This window comes from Myotis brandtii, unplaced genomic scaffold, assembly GCF_000412655.1.
Source record: "Myotis brandtii unplaced genomic scaffold, ASM41265v1 scaffold190, whole genome shotgun sequence".
Taxonomy (NCBI): Eukaryota; Metazoa; Chordata; class Mammalia; order Chiroptera; family Vespertilionidae; genus Myotis; species Myotis brandtii.
Genome location: NW_005357076.1, coordinates 3,413,666 through 3,431,701, shown reverse-complemented (window position 1 = coordinate 3,431,701; position 18,036 = coordinate 3,413,666). Strand labels below are relative to the sequence as shown.

General features: G+C 43.7%; 1 protein-coding gene across 4 annotated transcripts in view; it reads left to right on the top strand.

The window, feature by feature from the left end:
* The window catches only part of KAT6B (K(lysine) acetyltransferase 6B), a 186,275-nt gene extending 169,073 nt beyond the window's left edge, over positions 1 to 17,202 (top strand). For all 4 annotated transcript variants that reach the window (XM_005864653.2, XM_014538359.1, XM_005864652.2 and 1 more), the window contains 5 exons: positions 6,517 to 6,748; positions 7,059 to 7,218; positions 7,812 to 8,150; positions 10,226 to 10,517; positions 13,076 to 17,202. In XM_005864653.2, the coding sequence (XP_005864715.1) occupies positions 6,517 to 6,748; positions 7,059 to 7,218; positions 7,812 to 8,150; positions 10,226 to 10,517; positions 13,076 to 15,624 (3,572 nt within the window). In that variant the 3' untranslated portion in view covers positions 15,625 to 17,202. The remainder of the gene's footprint in view (positions 1 to 6,516; positions 6,749 to 7,058; positions 7,219 to 7,811; positions 8,151 to 10,225; positions 10,518 to 13,075) is intronic.
* The last annotated feature ends 834 nt before the right edge of the window (positions 17,203 to 18,036 follow it).

Sequence of the window (18,036 nt, the reverse complement as noted above, 5' to 3'; positions counted from 1 at the left end):
GTGTCTCACAGGGGTCTGTCTCTGGCCCTGGTCACTGCCAACTCAGGAGGAGATCATATACAGATGTTCACTCTCCTCAACACAAGGTTGCCACCGAGCGGGGAGAGCCCTTTCCTGCCACTTGAGGCGCTATTTGTGAATTCATTTTTATGAGTTCATATGAGCACCTACCTTTACTCTGGGTGACTAACACACAGCATGACCACCCCCTTCAAGGGAGTCCACACCCATTCACAGAATCATGAATTTATCTGGTAAATGCCGGTGTGGTCTGTAGGCTTGTCAATATAAATATATATCCCACAGCAACAGGGGAGTCATGCCCCTGCCATTCATCTCGTGGGGAGGTAAAAGAATATCATTCCTCTCCAGAGAGGACTTAGGGGTGGGGGTGAGAGGATGGAGGAGTGGAAATTCAGTAAGAAAGACCAGTGGCCCCTGCACATAATTGAGGAAGAGCGCAACACTGGAGCCAGGAGCTCATGGGATCTTTGAGAAGGGAGATCTTGAAAATGAAAAGAGGCTTAGAGAAACAGACGGTATGTGATCCAGGGCAGCCAGCCTTCCTTCCCCAAAGACCACTGTCTCCACTCTCTGGGTTTGACTGGCGCAGGCCTTACACATTTGGGTCCTCTAGAACATTTGGGTCTTTGTTTCATCTGTCCTGGGACTGTCTCTGGTTCTGCTGAAGCCCTCAGGCAGTCATTGTTATTGTGGTTTGACGGGCTTGCTGTTTCCCCGAGGACAGTCCTTGAAGTTAAGGACTTAAGGACCAAAGGGAATTTGTGGGGCACAGAACTGTGCTTGCTGGGAACTTTGTCGCCAGTTTGTTGAGCTCATTCCTGAGGCACTATATATGTATAATTTTTTTCTTTAATTAAATTTATACTTGGGTGGTTAGCTGGGGGTTGGGGGATGAAGAGAACTATCTGAGGCAGTGGAGTGAGTGGAGTGGTTTTCAGGTGCCTGAGGCAAAAGTAAGAAAAGCAAGGTAGCTCTTTTCAATCCAACTCTGTAGAGCGTCTGCCTCTTTTCTTCTGTCCAAATTTTATTTCTTTCCCATACATAAAAGATATCTAGTCACCCAAATGATCACCTTGAGATTTCATTACTCAATATGTTAAATAATCATACCTATCTCTTAGGGTTGTTATATTAAATAAATCAAGACAGAGCTTGAACAATGCTTTGCATATTATAGAAACTTTATACACTTATGCAAAGCACTGATCACGCTCTGTCTTGATTCATTTAATACAACAACCCTAAGAGATAGGTATGATTATTCACATTTTATGGATGAGGGTTTTAATACAACAACCCTAAGAGATAGGTATGATTATTCTCCACATTTTATGGATGAGGGATCTGAAGCACAGAGAGGTTAAAAAACTTGCCCAAGCCCTAACCGGTTTGGCTCAGTGGATAGAGCGTCGGCCTGCGGACTGAAGGGTCCCAGGTTCAACTCCGGTCAAGGGCATGTACCTTGGTTGCGGGCACATCCCCAGTAGTGGGTGTGCAGGAGGCAGCTGATGGATGTTTCTCTCTCATCGATGTTTCTAACTCTCTATCCCTCTCCCCTCTATAAAAATCAATAAAATATATATTTAAAAAAACAAACAAAACTTGCCCCAGGTCACACAGATGGCACATGGTGGACCCTGGATTCCATTCCAAGCAGTCCAGCTCTGGAACCCTGCTCTTAACCAACTTATAGCGCCTCTGATCTGCCATACTCTATTCAGTAAATGCCATATTGTTTCATAATACCCATGGCCTTGTTGTCCAACTTTTAAATATTATCCTTATGTTTTATTTAATGCAGATAATCTTAGAGTATGGTCCAGGGACCCATGGAGATCCCCAAGGCCCTTTCAGGGAGTCTGCAAAGTCACAACTATTTTCAAAGTAATACCGGGATACTTACTCTTTGTCCTTTTCATTCTCATCCTCTCATGAGTGTGCAATGGAGTTTTCAGGAAATTTCATGACCTGTGATATCACAACAGACTGAGTACCAAAGCAGATGTGAGAATGTAGCTGTTTTCTGTTAAGTCAGATATTAAAGAGATTCCCGGTCAGGGCGCAGGCCTGGGTTGCAGGCCCGATGCCTGGTAGGGGGCGTGCAGGAGGCAGCCCATTGATGTTTTTCTCTCTCCCTCTAAAATCAGTAAAACCTTTTTTTTTAAAAAAAAGAAAAACAATGGGAAAGCTAAGGTTCAGCTTCCTTTTTAAACCAATTGCAAAATCACCACAAAACTTCAGCAAGGAGACATAAATCGCTGTGAAGTTCATTTATCACTATTTAAACTGATGACATGCCATTCATCCACTTGGTCACAGAGCCAGATACTAGTAACAGATGAGTGCAGACCAGTGAATTTCCATCCCCAATCATGAGATACATGGTTAGAGCTATTGGATTTCCTCTGGTCAAGAGCTGCCATAAATCCCTGGCTTGGTGTCAGTTCCCAGGCTTGCAAATCCACTGCTGTCTACTGATACGAACCTTTCAGCAGGGTTTGCTGAGCTAAACAGGTGTCTGATGAAAGGTGTGTAATCCTTGAAGATTATCTTCCTCCTAAAAGCAGCTAGTTAGCCCAAACACACAATTCAGACAGATGGGAGTTGGGAGTCGCTTGCCAAAGTCTACACTTTTGTATCTGAGGAAGTTCATCTGGTTTGGTTCCAGATGGTAGAAGATGAAGGTGTGCAAGGCTGAGGGGGTGGCTGCCTTTGTGGGGGTAAATCCTTATCCATGTCCACACCTTGCCTATGAACATTATTTCACTTCTGGTCCAGTCCACATTTTTGAAATCTTACTAGTTTAAAAGGAAGGAATGTTTCATATTTTAGGAGGGTTAGCCTTGCAGCTACTATGCTGGGAGTTCAATTAATTTGGGAATTTAGTCTGCAAAAAACTGATCTTGACCTTGTCTGGATAGTTCCTTCCTTATCTTAATGGATCTAAGGGAAGGCAACACTCTGAAGGCAACCACTGTTTTTCTCTCTCTAGGAGGGAGTTAACCATTTCAAACACAAGGGGTCGGGGCTAGTTAACATGATAATTGATTCTCTTACTACAAGTATGTCAGCCTTAACAGAGGTGAGGTGAATGTGGGTCCCCTGTGGTAAAGCTGAGAAATGCTTACCTTCTGCAGACATCCCATTGTTCTTACCTATCCTTCATGCAAACACCCTGATAACCTTTTGAATTCAGTGTGTGGTCCATGCACGAAAACTGACCTCACCTCCCACTGGAACAAAAGGGGAAGCCAGCTTTCACTAGTATCCAGATAGCTGCTGGGGGTGAGGCGTTTCCAGGCCAGTCGGCTTGCAATTACAAGTCTCCCGATTGCAGAGTAAGTGCTGCTCACCAGCACCTCTGGCTCACAGACAATTTAAAGGGAATAATTTCACCAGCGATTAATTATACTGCAGCTACTGGGGTTTATCCTTCAAACATCATTTTGCTTTCAGTCTGAACAGCCAGGCTCCCCCAGGGGTAGCCCAGGTTTTCGGATTGAACTACCCTGAGTTAAGGAAAGGTGTTAGAGCACCATGGGAATCTATTCACCAGGGTGTATTGTACTTGTTTCAGATGCTTCAGGATAACACACCCGCTTCCAAGATAAGTGCTTTTTATTTCCCTGCATCTTAGACCAATTTTTTGGAATCTTTTTGGTAAGTTAAATTTAAGAGCTGTAACTTAAACCACAGCATCTCTGTAATTCCTTAATAAATAAACATTCTTACCAAAAATTATTCTATCCGTGCGCCAGCTATGTAGTAATTATGATTTGAGAAGCCAAGAAAAGTAGAAGGAAACAAAAGATGGCAAGAAATTCTGTAAAACATTCCATGAAGGTCAAAGTGGTGGAGTGCCACCACCAGCTACAGCTTTTTTAAGGAAAAGTGCCTGTCGTGGGTAAAATTTAAATTACATATTACATCAGCGAGTGCACAGATGGAGTAGACATGACACAACTTTTTCTTCTCAGCTATGCAGTTCAGTGAATTACAAGTGATTTCACTTACCTCGTCAGAAATGTATCCTTGGTCTTTCTGGTTGTGGAACTCTATTCCGTTTAAACCCAGTCTCTCCTTCAGGAGGAGACTTTGTGGACTTGCAAATGGCTCTTGGTATAAGTTCCTTTCATTGTTGCAAGCTCCTGGAGAGGTTCACGAGGTCAGAGAGGAGAAGGAAAGGCTAACTATAGGCAACGCAGTGAGGTCGGTCATGTGGTCCTAACGTTGGTGTCTGTCACCCCTGACAACCTGCTGATGCTTTTGCTGGTGCGGATGGAGGTGTTTGCTCTGAGTGCTGTGCACTCGGTGGCGGCTGCCTCCTCTGCCCCCAAGGGCCAGGACTCTGCAGACTGTGTCCAAGGGAGTGTCCCCCAAGACAGCCACGCATGGTGGGAGTAGCAGGTGCTGGCAGGTTTTTGCCTAAAGGCTCTCCATAGACCCCAAGTAACGCTCGTCAGCCCAGGCCCTGGCACCGTGCATCTGTACTGCTCAGGGTGTGGAAGCATGAACAGCCGTGTGAAATATATTTTGGGGAGGTTTGGGCCGCTTCCTCTTGTCCTAGAGTATAGACTGTGGGAAGAGAAGACAGAACAAAGAGGTTGCTCTTTGTGGGGTAAGGTTGCTCGTGGTGGGGGATATACCACCTTGTGACCATTTGCATTATACAGAAATCTTTCTGCTAGGCTGGGGGGTAGGGTGGGGGGAGGGGGTTCTCTCCCCAACTCTGGGGTTCAGCTAAGAATCAGTGAGGGGCTAGGGAATTTGGCAGTCACTGCAGGGGACTTTTAATTGTGGGATCTCATGGACAAAAGGGGGATAGTTCCATATCCATGGCTCTGTGGTTCTCTCCCTCCAGGAGCACAGAGTACCTCCAGCTGACTGAGTAAATTTCCCAGCATGTTCCAAGCACTTAGGAGGCAGGTGACGGATGTGCCAATTATCTGTGTTCTGTGATTCGGGCACCCTTTGTACTCTGGCAACAGAGAGCTTTTCTCCATATTGACAGGGCACGAACGATAGGGGCGGGACGGACGCGGCACAGTGGCCGCACTGTTAGCATTCCTGACACTGCTCCCAAAGCCTGTGCGGAGCCGCGGGACGTGTGATCGGTGGTCTGACTGTGAAACTGTGTGGTGCTTGTTTGCATTCAATCAAATTCTTTGCACTTAAACATGTGTTAAAGAGACAAATAAGTCAAAATACTGGAGCAAAACCTAAAGTTAAATATATGCCTGTTCTTTATAACGGCATTCAGATTAAAACCATCAAAATGCAAAATGCTATATATGTTACACCCCTCTAGGCTCAGGTTAGATTTCTTGTTCTGTAATTTCTCAGAGTCAGGAAAATGCATCAGAAGCTGATCTCATTGTAACAAAACAAAACAAAACAAAACAAAATCCCAAATCGAGAAAATTCTTGAGAATGCAGCCATTTTGGAAATGTAGATAAAGAAGAAAAATGCTGAAGATTTTGGGTGGTTTACAGAGACTAGCATGGTTTTGTAATTGCTGCCACCTACTGTATGTGGTTGATGTTTGTTTAAATGTAGGAAGTTCATGAAGGTGAGGCTGTTGAAACAGATAATTAGAGCAAGGTAGACACCATTAGTTTTTAGCATTTCTTCTCTCCTCCATAAGTGGCTCTTAATTACCGAGACAGCCACCAGCTTTCATTCATTACCTTCAAGTGGATTTAAAGTTTTTCTCATTTAAAGTTCCTTTGCCAGTGAACCTTCACAGTAATGCTGTGAAATGCACACTCAAAAGCTCACCCTGCTCAGGGATTTTCTGAGTATGCATAAAGCAGTTTGCTTTAAGCGAGTTGTTTTGTTTTAATTCAAAGGAATAACGTTCTGGATTTGGATTATAAATTAATTTGCATGAAAGAGGTGAAATCAGAGCTGGTGAAGCTCATGTGAGTTGTAGCAGTTGACTTAAAAGACATTCTTTCATTAGTCTTAAAACAAAGCTTCAGATCAGCCGGCTAGTTAAATGTAACAAGCAATATAGCATCTGAGTCCACAGAGGCCCTGCTCTTTTATTAAGACCCAGCTGTCAAAGGGTCATTAGGTCCTTCCTGCGGAAAACAACTTCCCATTAATGTTTGGGGTCGTCCCTCGACGGGATTTCTGAGTAAGTGCCTGACATTTACTTTCTGAAAGAATCTGAAGCTGGTGTGAGACTGGACTGTTGAGACTTCACAGGAGCAATGACTTCAGCCCTTGGTGTTGTTAAACATGCCGCAGTGTGTTTGGAACGCTCCCGCTCGCTGTGTGAGTTGACGTACAGTGCCAGTAGAAAAGATTCAGAAGCATAATTCAGGGAGACCAAACCACTGAAACTTGAGGGAAGAGACTACGTACGTAAAATTCTTGCACTTCTCATGGGTGTTTGTTCCTTGTTGCTACTTATGTTATTTCAAGTGACCCCTGTTCCAATGTCTGAAAACACCACCGTGAGGTTGACTTTGCCTTTTCTGCCCCAGGCTATTTGCTTTCTAGAAGAGAAGGCCAAGCAGGGTCTCCTGAAAAGCCGCTCTCTGACCTGGGCCGCCTCTCCTACCTGGCCTATTGGAAGAGCGTCATCTTAGAATATCTCTTCCACCACCACGAGAGGCACATCAGCATCAAGGCCATCAGCAGAGCTACGGGCATGTGCCCACATGACATCGCCACCACGCTGCAGCACCTCCACATGATTGACAAGAGGGATGGCAGGTGAGTCCTGGTGCCTTGGGCAACCCCAGCTGCCTCTCAAGCATCTTGCACCAGGAAGGACCCCTGGAGTCAGGCAGATTCATTCCAGTTAAAGGTTCCCCCACAGTATCATTAAAACCTTTCTTTTAAAAACAAAACAGGAAATGATACTTTTTTGCTGGTCAAATTTCAATCTGCCGTACCTTTGCGTTGATGAGCTTTCTGATTTTTCCTCACCCCGGTAATATTAGTGCTAGCATATGTCATTACATGAAGGTGAAATGAAATTTCAGCTTTTGATTGCACTTTGTTCTGCCTCATCACATTACAGATTTGTTATCATTAGAAGGGAAAAGTTAATACTGGGTCACATGGAAAAGCTGAAAACCTGTTCCCGGTCCAATGAACTTGATCCAGAGAGTCTGAGGTGGACCCCAATTTTAATTTCTAATGCCGCAGTTTCTGAAGAAGAGCGGGAAGCTGAAAAAGAGGTAATGATTGGCTTCATCAACCTGAGTTGTGTAATTTCAATCTTGGAGCATTCTTAAACTAAGAAAGTCATTAACATCATTGTCAAAAGCTTGGTTATGTAGAGAGAGCTTGTGAAATGATATGGCACTAATTTATCTAACTGAGGTTGCATGGTAAGACATGATAATTTTATTGAATTGAGTATGAAAAATGAAACATTTATCATTGATCACAAAGCAGCATTTTTCACTACTGACAGCATGTAATCAGATCAAATTTGGTGCTGAGCTCCAAGGCTGCAGTGTCAATCGATTCTTTGTGTTTATGAACTTGCTTAAAGTGCTCCATGCCAGTGAGCATGTAATGTACTGATAAAGGACTCAAATCAATTCGCTGCATCATTAATACTGCTAAATATCCCATGAAACCCAATCTCCTTTGATTTGTTATCCTAACTGATGTCAGAGTCCTGAGATGATGCAGCTGGAATGTTGCTTGGCTGGCTGACTGTCCTGAGCAGAAATGACTTAGCTTTGCCTTTGATCCGTAGAGGCTCTGCCTGCCTAACTGCCCTCTCACCGGCCTGCCATTTCCACCCCCTCTCCCCCCTTAGGCTGAGCGGCTAATGGAACAAGCTACCTGCTGGGAAAAGGAGGAGCAAGAAATCCTGTCGTCTAGAACTAACAGTAGGCAATCACCTGCAAAAGTACAATCGAAAAATAAATATTTGCATTCCCCGGAGAGCCGGCCAGTGGCAGGGGACCGAGGGCAGCTGATGGAGCTGTCCAGAGAGAGCAGTGAAGAAGAGGAGGAGGAAGAGGAGGAGGAGGAAGAGGAGGAAGAAGAGGAAGAGGAGGAGGAGGAAGAAGAAGAAGAAGAAGAGGAAGAAGAAAATATTCAAAACTCTCCTCCAAGATTAACTAAACCACAGTCAGTTGCCATAAAGAGAAAGGTATGTGTCTGTTTAGATTTTCAGTCTGTGAGTCAGCTTCAGTCAAATCCGGGCATTGCAAACATTCTGTTAGTATTTGTTTCATTCTCCATTCTTTAGATGTAGTGTGTTTGTATCCAGTCCCACTGATCATGTATCATCATCGTTTATCTTACAGTCGTGATTGTGTTTACTTTTTGAGGTTTGTTAGTGCTGTGACAGGAAACCAGGAGCAGCCTGGCTTTCTAGTCTAGTGGTTACTGCCACCTGCTGGTGTGTGGGGCTAGAGTAAGTCAGCCTGAGGGAACAGAAAAGGACCTTCGGCAAATTTTGATAAAAATACCAAGGCTTCAAGAGGCCAGGAGATTTGTCCAAGGTCACACAATTCATCAGAGATGGAGCCAGACCCAGGTGAGTGCTCGACTCCAGCCCAGCGCTCCCGATGCTATTTCTTGTTCTAGTTCTTGGCATAGAATTTTTAGAAGCTATTTTAGGCCGTTCATTTGGATGCTGGTATTTTGCATTTGTGGCCAAGTACACATTACTGAAACTTCTCTTATCTTAGTGGCCTGGTGGTTTCTCTACCTGCCCCTGGGCAGAAGGTAAAAAACTGATTTTGTCCTGAGACTCAACCCGGATCTGATACCTTTGTCTTCAGTCTCCATCTGTGACATAGAGGGGCCAGATAATGTTAGTGTAGCCAAGACCAATAGAGATAACACAGTACAAGTTAAGACACCGCCCCAAGGCCAACCTGTGTAGTGTTTGTCAAAGAACCTGCTGTTCTAACTCCCAGCTCAAACCGGCCATCTTCCCATGGAAAGGCAGCTGTGGGGAGGAGGTGGAGGGAGCACTCCTTAAAGTGGACTTCAGACTTATGAAATGTTTTGGTTTCTTACAAGGAAAATGTTCTCATGTGTTATGTATATAAACAAAATTGTTTTAAAAACTGCAAAAACCAGAATCATCCAGGCACAATATGGACTGCCATTACATAAGTGGACTCAAACGAAGAAAACCAGCTCTTTCTACTAGCTCTCCTCATGATGGGAAAATTCTAGTGGATTAGGGAGGGCTGGCCACTTGGGAAATTAATAACCATAAATGTTAAATTATAGGATATGATTATCAGGCTTATATGTGCATTTTGGTAAACATTCAAAGAGTTAAAAATGTAAGACATAATAATTCTTGAGTACTGGTTACCTAGAGTTTGAATTTTAACCATGCATATTGAACCCTTCTTTGCAATGTATTTTCAATAATTTTTTGGACCCATTACTGACAGATTTACATTTTAGCAGCCAATCTTTTTGTTATTCCTATTTTTAAATTTTGTATCATTAAATTGTTTTTGCTTGAGAAAATATGTTTTATGATTGCAGTTACAGGGAGTCATTTGTGCCAATCTTTAGCGCAGTTAGAAAAAAAAGTCTGTATCTTATATAAATAAGGCAGATCTCATGTCTTTTTTTAGATTTTTCTATATTAAAATATTTTATAAAATTATCAGTTGCTGACATCCCTGCAGCCACCAATAAATGACTCTATTAACATTTTAATCCTCTCTTTAAGCACCCTCTTCATTGTTCCTGAAGTTATGAAATGGAACAAGGAGGCTAGTCTTGTGCACCATCCTATTTCCTAGAGTGCTTTGAATGTAGTAGGCGCTCCCTGAGCAGTTATCAAGTATTCAGTGAGTGACCCAGTGACTAGTTAATTATTGCAACATTTATAGGAAACTGGTGTCCGCGATGCCTTAAGAGCTATGATGTACAGGATATGTGAAGCCAGCAAGCACCATTGGAAAATATGTGCTAGAAAAACAAACCTTAGCTTTTAAAATCTACAGTTAAGCTTCTAGGATGTTCTCTTCTCAAAGCATCTGCTTGAGTAAACAACTGTTTTATTTGGAAAACACTTGCCTGTGTAGTTGGAGCCCGAGAGGGATGTTAAACATCAAATGGAAGGTTAACTACAAAGGCAGCACAGAAGCCTTTATGTGTGAGAGTCTTAGACTCGCGTGTTTGCTGCATATCGACTCAACCATTTAATTTCTCATGAGCTCTATGTATTCTGTTTGGAATTCATTTCAGAGGCCTTTTGTGCTAAAGAAGAAAAGGGGTCGTAAACGCAGGAGGATCAACAGCAGTGTAACAACTGAGACCATTTCCGAGACGACCGAAGTGCTGAATGAGCCCTTTGACAACTCGGATGAAGAGAGGCCGATGCCGCAGCTGGAGCCTACCTGTGAGGTTGAAGTGGAGGAGGACGGCGGGAGGCCGGTCCCGAGGAAAGCCTTCCAGCATCCGCCCGGGAAGAAGAGACAGACAGAGGAAGGGGGAGGAAGAGACAATCATTGCTTTAAGAGTGCTGACCCTTATAGAAGTAAGTGGAGGGATTATAAAAAGCTTGCCCTTGTGACTGTCTGTCCATTACTGCCAAAAAGCAGGCACCCGGGGGCCTGCCCAAGGGCATCCCTGAGGATGTGTGGACCCACGGGAAGTAAGTGCCCACCTGTCCTTTCTCACTCATAAAAGGTTCTGGCTCCTCTTCCTGGAATTGGGTTTTATGTTCAACAACTTCTAAGGCCCAACATTCCTGTAGATGGGTTCATCTTACATTCCGGAAATTGACTTATCCCCGAAAACTTTGAAGTATGTCAGTAAGAAACACACTGCGTTTCCGGATTCTAATATGTACTTTCCCCACATTTAATATTTCTGAAATCAGGGCATATATTATTATCAGTGTGAGCACTGAACTCAGTAGCTTTCTTTTTTTCCTGGGAAACAAATATTAGTAGATTGATGATGCATCTTATAATCAGTGGTGTCTTATATTATCAAGAATCAGCTAAACTTACACCATCACTGGTAGCTCTGATAACACAGGATAATGTCGAAATCAGGACACTGTCTTTCCTTTTAAATTACTGTTTTACAATTGCTGCTGCCAGGGACACTCCACCCCATCCTCTTAAAAAAGCACCCTAAGAATGATGTCCTGTTTAAAAGCAACCATCCCTTGCCTGTGGGTCCCAGCCGAGTCACGAGGGTCTGTGGGACAGGCTCTCTACTGCTGAAATATTCAAAAACTCACTCCCATCTAGGGAACAGGCCATCTCGTGTCCCTGGGCACCACAGGCTGTCACTCTAGCGTTTGAAAAGCCACAATTTTAAGAATATGACCAAGCATCTTCTTGACTTTCTGAATTAACAGGATACAATATTTTGCTGAGAGAATGGCACCATACCCTGGGTCTAGAGAAACCAAGCCTTGTTCTTAAGTTTCTTTAAACAAACAAACATGTAAACAGCAGCAGCAGCACGCTGCAGCAAGTGATCGTTTTGTGTGTGGAAACTGAGCCTATTGCCAGTTGTCAGCTGTCTTCTCAGGAGCTTGTAAATGAATGGACACTGACTCCACTCTCCACTTGGTGCGATTTGCCTTAGAAATGCTAAGTGGCCTGGTCACACCTTTTCAGAATCTTCTTCTTTCTTAAAAAATAATTATGAGGAAACTCATCTTCTGATTTAGAGAGGTCTTCCTAGAAAAGCCGGTAGGTCCAGGAGCTCGTGGAATAAGAATGTAGAAACCAGGGCACTGGCGTGGCGCTCACCTGCCCGTGTGAATAGAAATGAAACCATTTGAACATCTTGAGACGTCTGTTAACTAGGTCTTGTACTTTGCGCTTCTGAAGGATCTGTCCACATCGCATATGTGTTCTCTTCAGCTAGCCAGTTTGAATGTAGTACTTGCAGGTAAGTTTATGTGTAACTTTTTTATAATATAAATGATCTAAAAGTTCACCCTGCTCTGCACTGATTGGATTAGAAATCACTCCCTTCTGGCAAAAGGGATCTCTGTTCCACGTGGGTTATTAGATCTTATTTTTGGTCCCCAAAATAAGTTCTCCCAAGTTTGTTCTCCTAATGATGCTGTTTCTCTTTGTAAAGTTTTTTCTTTACATTGACCAGAAGATCAGCATGATCTGTAATTTTCTAAGACTTGGGTGTTTTATATCTATATTTATTCATTTGCTATATTTTCTTGTTTGCTTATATCTATAAAAATATACTTACATATTTATATTCATGTGCATGCAGGTACAGTAAAAATAAAATCAGCTGAACTAAAATGAACTTGACAATTATGGTTTGTTTTTTATTTACTTTAGTATTCAAACCACACATTTGAGCAGCAGATTGATCCAAAATACAGTCTGGACAGAATTAATGATAAAAGGAATACCTGTGCTTTAAATGCTCGATAATTTTATGCTAAATACATTATAGTTTATGTCATGCAAAAATGATGATCCTGTAGTAGATTACAGATGTGTTTAGTTATTTATTCATTTGTTTCAGAGGTACACAGTTTATTTTTATGTCAGAGAGAACATTTAAATCAAAGTAAATAATGTCATCTGAGATCATTTAAATTCACTAATTGTCCACAAACCAAAGTTCACTTTCTTAGGACGGATATGTGAAGGAGGCTTCTCTTTCATTTCTTTAGTGCAGTGAGGATGTGGACATGGGCTGGCATTAACCCATTCCCCTGTATTTCCTAGTTTATAAATGTCCCAGTGAATTTTGTACAATGTGCAATTCCGGGCATCAGAGAATATCTTGTTTGTTAAATCAAATAAGTTTATTATTGTTGCCTTTATCCATGTGCTTCCTATAACAAGCACAGCTTTGTTGAGAGAGAATGCACGTGTCTGTGTATGGCATATATTATTTTCCCAGACCTGGGTGATTTACTCAGTGTATACCACAGTATTATTCTGTATTAGTCTTGATTATGTCTTTACCATTAAGTCTTAAAATGCTAAATTGAAAGCAGTGCTTGCTAATTAATTTAGAGAATGAACTCAAGTTGTTTGTGGTTATGCTTTCTAAGACTTTGTTTTTCTTCCTCCCCTTTGTCTCCTCGATAAGACAATATGGATGATGCAAATAACTTGAAAGAAGGCAGTAGAGACAATCCTGAACCTCTAAAGTGCAAACAAGTGTGGCCAAAAGGATCAAAGCGTGGTCTCTCTAAGTGGCGGCCAAGCAAAGAAAGGAAGACGGGATTTAAACTGAACTTGTACACCCCTCCAGAAACACCCATGGAGCCTGATGACCAGGTGACAGTGGAAGAACAGAAGGAGGCGCTGGGAGACAAAGGCAGCCCCAGTCCCACCAGGATTGAGGAGGAAGTCAAGGAGGCTGTGGATCCCCTGCTGCCTCGGGACGAAAACAGAAAGGAGGACACATGTGCACCTGTAAGTCCAACTAAATCACCAGGCGAAACACTGGAAGACGATCCGGTCAAACCTGAGGAGGAAGAAGAGGACGAGGAGGAAGAAGAAGAGGAGGAGGAGGAGGAGGACGAGGAGGAAGAAGAAGAAGGAAATGTAGAAAAAGACCCAAGTGGTACTAAAAGTCAGGAAAAAGAGGAACCAGAAGTCTGCCTGGACAAAGAGGACCCTGAGCGTTTGGATGATCATGAAGAGGAGGAGGAGGAGGAGGAAGAGCCGTCTCACAACGAGGGTCATGATGCTGATGATGAAGACGACAGCCACACGGAGTCAGCAGAGGCGGAGAAGGAAGAGCGCCCCAGGGAAGCTTTCAGAGAAGTACTGGAAAACCAGGAGGCTTTTTTAGACCTTAGTGTCCCGCCTAGTCATTCAAACCCAGAGGTCTTAATGGACTGTGGTGTTGACCTTGCAGCTGCTTGTAACAGTGAACCCAAGGAGCTTACTGCGGACACGGAAACTGCGCCTGAGTCTGATGAGGAGCCACCTGACGAACAGGCACAGAAACAGGACCAAACGAACAGCGAAGAAGCAGATTCTGAGTTCAAAGAGGCAAGTACAGCCGCCATGGAAATCGACTCTGAGACCGTCCAGGCCGTGCAGTCTTTGACCCAGGAGAACAGCGAACAGGAGGACACCTTTCAGGACTGTGCCGAGACTCAAGAGGCCTGTAGAAGCCTACAGAACTACACCCATTCAGACCAAAGCCCACAGATTGCTGCCACTCTGGACGATTGCCAACAGTCAGACCACAGCAGTCCCGTTTCATCCGTCCATTCCCACCCTGGCCAGTCCGTGCGTTCAGTCAGCAGTCCGAGCGTCCCTGCCCTGGAGAACAGCTATGCCCAAATCAGCCCAGATCAAAGTGCCATCTCAGTGCCATCTTTGCAGAACATGGAAACCAGTCCAATGATGGATGTCCCGTCGGTTTCAGATCACTCACAACAGGTCGTTGACAGCGGATTTAGTGACCTGGGCAGCATCGAGAGCACAACGGAGAACTACGAAAACCCAAGCAGCTATGATTCCACGATGGGCGGCAGCATTTGTGGCAACGGCTCCTCACAGAACAGCTGCTCCTATAGCAACCTGACCTCGAGCAATCTGACGCAGAGCAGCTGTGCTGTCACCCAGCAGATGTCCAACATCAGCGGGAGCTGCAGCATGCTGCAGCAGACCAGCATCAGTTCCCCCCCCACCTGCAGCGTCAAGTCTCCCCAAGGCTGCGTGGTGGAGCGGCCTCCGAGCGGCAGCCAGCAGCTGGCCCAGTGCAGCATGGCCGCCAACTTCACCCCGCCCATGCAGCTGGCCGAGATCCCCGAGACCGGCAACGCCAACATCGGCCTCTACGAACGAATGGGTCAAAGTGATTTTGGGGCCGGGCACTACCCACAGCCGTCAGCCACCTTCAGCCTTGCCAAACTACAGCAGTTAACTAATACACTTATTGATCATTCATTGCCTTACAGCCATTCCGCTGCTGTAACTTCCTATGCAAACAGTGCCTCTTTGTCCACACCATTAAGTAACACAGGGCTTGTTCAGCTTTCTCAGTCTCCACACTCCGTCCCTGGGGGACCCCAAGCACAAGCTACCATGACCCCACCCCCCAACCTGACTCCTCCTCCGATGAATCTGCCACCGCCTCTTTTGCAACGGAACATGGCTGCATCGAACATTGGCATCTCCCACAGCCAAAGACTGCAAACCCAGATTGCCAGCAAGGGCCACGTCTCCATGAGAACCAAATCGGCGTCTCTGTCACCAGCCGCTGCCACCCACCAGTCGCAGATCTATGGGCGCTCTCAGACCGTAGCCATGCAGGGTCCTGCACGGACTTTAACCATGCAGAGAGGCATGAACATGAGTGTGAACCTGATGCCAGCCCCAGCCTACAACGTCAACTCCGTGAACATGAACATGAACACTCTCAATGCCATGAATGGGTACAGCATGTCCCAGCCGATGATGAACAGTGGCTACCACAGCAATCATGGCTACATGAACCAAACGCCCCAGTACCCGATGCAGATGCAGATGGGCATGATGGGGACCCAGCCATATGCCCAGCAGCCCATGCAGACCCCACCCCATGGTAATATGATGTACACAGCCCCCGGGCACCATGGCTACATGAACACAGGCATGTCCAAACAATCTCTCAATGGGTCCTACATGAGAAGGTAGGCAACATAGGCAGTCACAAACCCCTGGGCGTCACTATCGGATTGATCTGCACAAATACCTTCGAAGAGTACGATTTCAAAACCAGCAAATTGGTGTGAATGCAAAAATATTTGTTGGCACCATTTATTTAAAAAAAAAAAAAGCTGTACGCAGCAGAAAGCCTTATACAAGTTGTTTTTCTTTTTTTTCCTTTTTCTTTTTTGGTACCTTTGTTTCTGTTCCTTTTATATGAAGTTCTCTGCAGAGGAAGGCCTCTCTCTGGACTACACTGGAGGCAGCCACTTGTTGTGCCTGCTTCCATCAAACAATGTGGATATCAAGCCCCGCACTCCCGAGTTATCTGTTTTAATACAGAACCTAGAGCTTTTTTTCCTTCCCTGTCCACTCCATGTAAATGCCTTTAGCATTTCAGTTCTTGTATATTTTGTTTAAGGTGACACTTCCGCATGCCGCTAATGTCTTTGTTAGTGACAGTGCATTTTGTAGTACTGTACAAGTGTTGTGCTAACAGTAAGCCATTTCTTAAGTTTTTTGCCTTGATTAGGGTGCCCTAATTTGAGGGTTTTAAAAAAAACTATATTTTTGTTAATTATAAAACTGTAAAGAGCTATAAAAGCTATTACCATTTGGTTAGTCAAAAGGGTTTTATTGCTAAATGTTTGGTGTAAAGTTGAGACCCTTTTCCATTTTGGTGACAGATTTCTTTGGGGGAAAAAGGCAGCTTTCTGTTTTATAAATGCAGACTTCTGTTTATTGAATGAAGCATATCTCAGTGTTTATCTGTCAGGTTTTGAAACATTTCATATATGTCCAAATACTTGGCAGGATTTAAAAAAAATAGTGAATTTGGTGTAAAGTTGCTATTTTATGGAAATGCCTCTAACTTTACATTTTCATTCCATCTGTAGATTTTTCTATCTTTATAAAATATTGGAGTTATTTTTTAAGGAAAAATAGAGAAGTAGCTTGTGAATAGCTCAAACTAAGCTTACAAATCGCATGTAAAAAAGCAAAAAAGTTATTTGTGTCTGTTTATATTGCTTCCTTTTTTGTAGCCTTTGTACCTGTACAGGTGACTGTAAGGGCCAAGCAGGAGAGGCGCAACCCTTGTATAAAATAGCAGCCAGCGACACTCTTGGATTTATCTGTTCTCTTTTTAGTCAGTCACTTCAAAAAAAACCACAAAAAATAAAAAAAAGCTGTACATTTTAACATAAAATAAATTATGATGAGCCATTTTTAGCCTCTTGTGTCCTGTCATATTATGATTGATAGAGAATGACCAATGGAACTGTATCATGTGTCACATCTCAGAACACATACACATTTTGGGAAAATAAATTATTTAGTGTACATTGGAGTTAAGAGATTTTCTGATTTGTTTTGACTTTGGGGGAGGGGGTTGCCAATAAATAAGAGTAATATCTAATAAAACCATCACATATACCAAATACCTATTTAATAAGTTAATTTATAATGGATTTTAATGCTTTACATGAAAGTTTATTTTATGCTAGTGCATACCTTCTGTATGCCAATCATTGTCTTTAAAATAAAGTGAATTTGTTTTTTTCTTTTTGACTTTGATCTTCATTTGCAAAGGGATCCTGCACAAATACCAGTTACCTCAGTGGTTCTGTCTGTGTCAACTCCCCTCAGGGGTGCAGTGGTGGCCAACTTCGTTCCTTGAAAGGATAATACAAAAAAAAAAAAACAAAAACAGTTTGGGAATGTATGTTCGAAGAACCATTTTCTTAAAAAAAAAGTGTGAAAGTTTTGCTCTGTGGTGAATGAGTGATTGAATGTTTTATTTAATGTCTGAAGTTCAGACAAAATATGTTTTCAAATATTATTTTATGGAATTCAGAGAAAGTTGTGTCTTTTGAAACAGTATTCAGCTAACAAGCCTAGAAATGTATGCGTGGCTTGGCACCCATGTGGAACTGGCCCAGGAAGCTCTCCACGTGTGTAAACATGGGTGCTCACCACTCCTGTGAGGCCAGTCACGTTTAGGCCTCTGGGAGGGAGAACGTTGCTTTTCCACCAGTGGCTCAACCCACACAAAAACCAGGCATTGTACCGATCAGACACAAACTTTCAAGTCGATGCAGAACAGAACTCTGAAAAGGCAAGATGGCGCACACGCCCCAGGATCACGCCCTCCAGAGGGAGGCTGCCCGCAGGGTTTGCCGTGTACTCTCGCCCGTGGGTTTTTCTCGCTCATAGTTACAGAGCTTCAGGGCTGAGTGTCAGGAGTTTATGTTTTGGCCCCTTCCATCCACACCTGCACAGTCAGTGGGGGAAAGTCTGTAGTAGCTGAGGGAGAGTTTCCAAAACCACTCTGCAGGGGCTATCATCACAAAGGGAGGAGAGAACCTTCCAGATGCTGTGCTGGTTGGTGGGAAGGACACT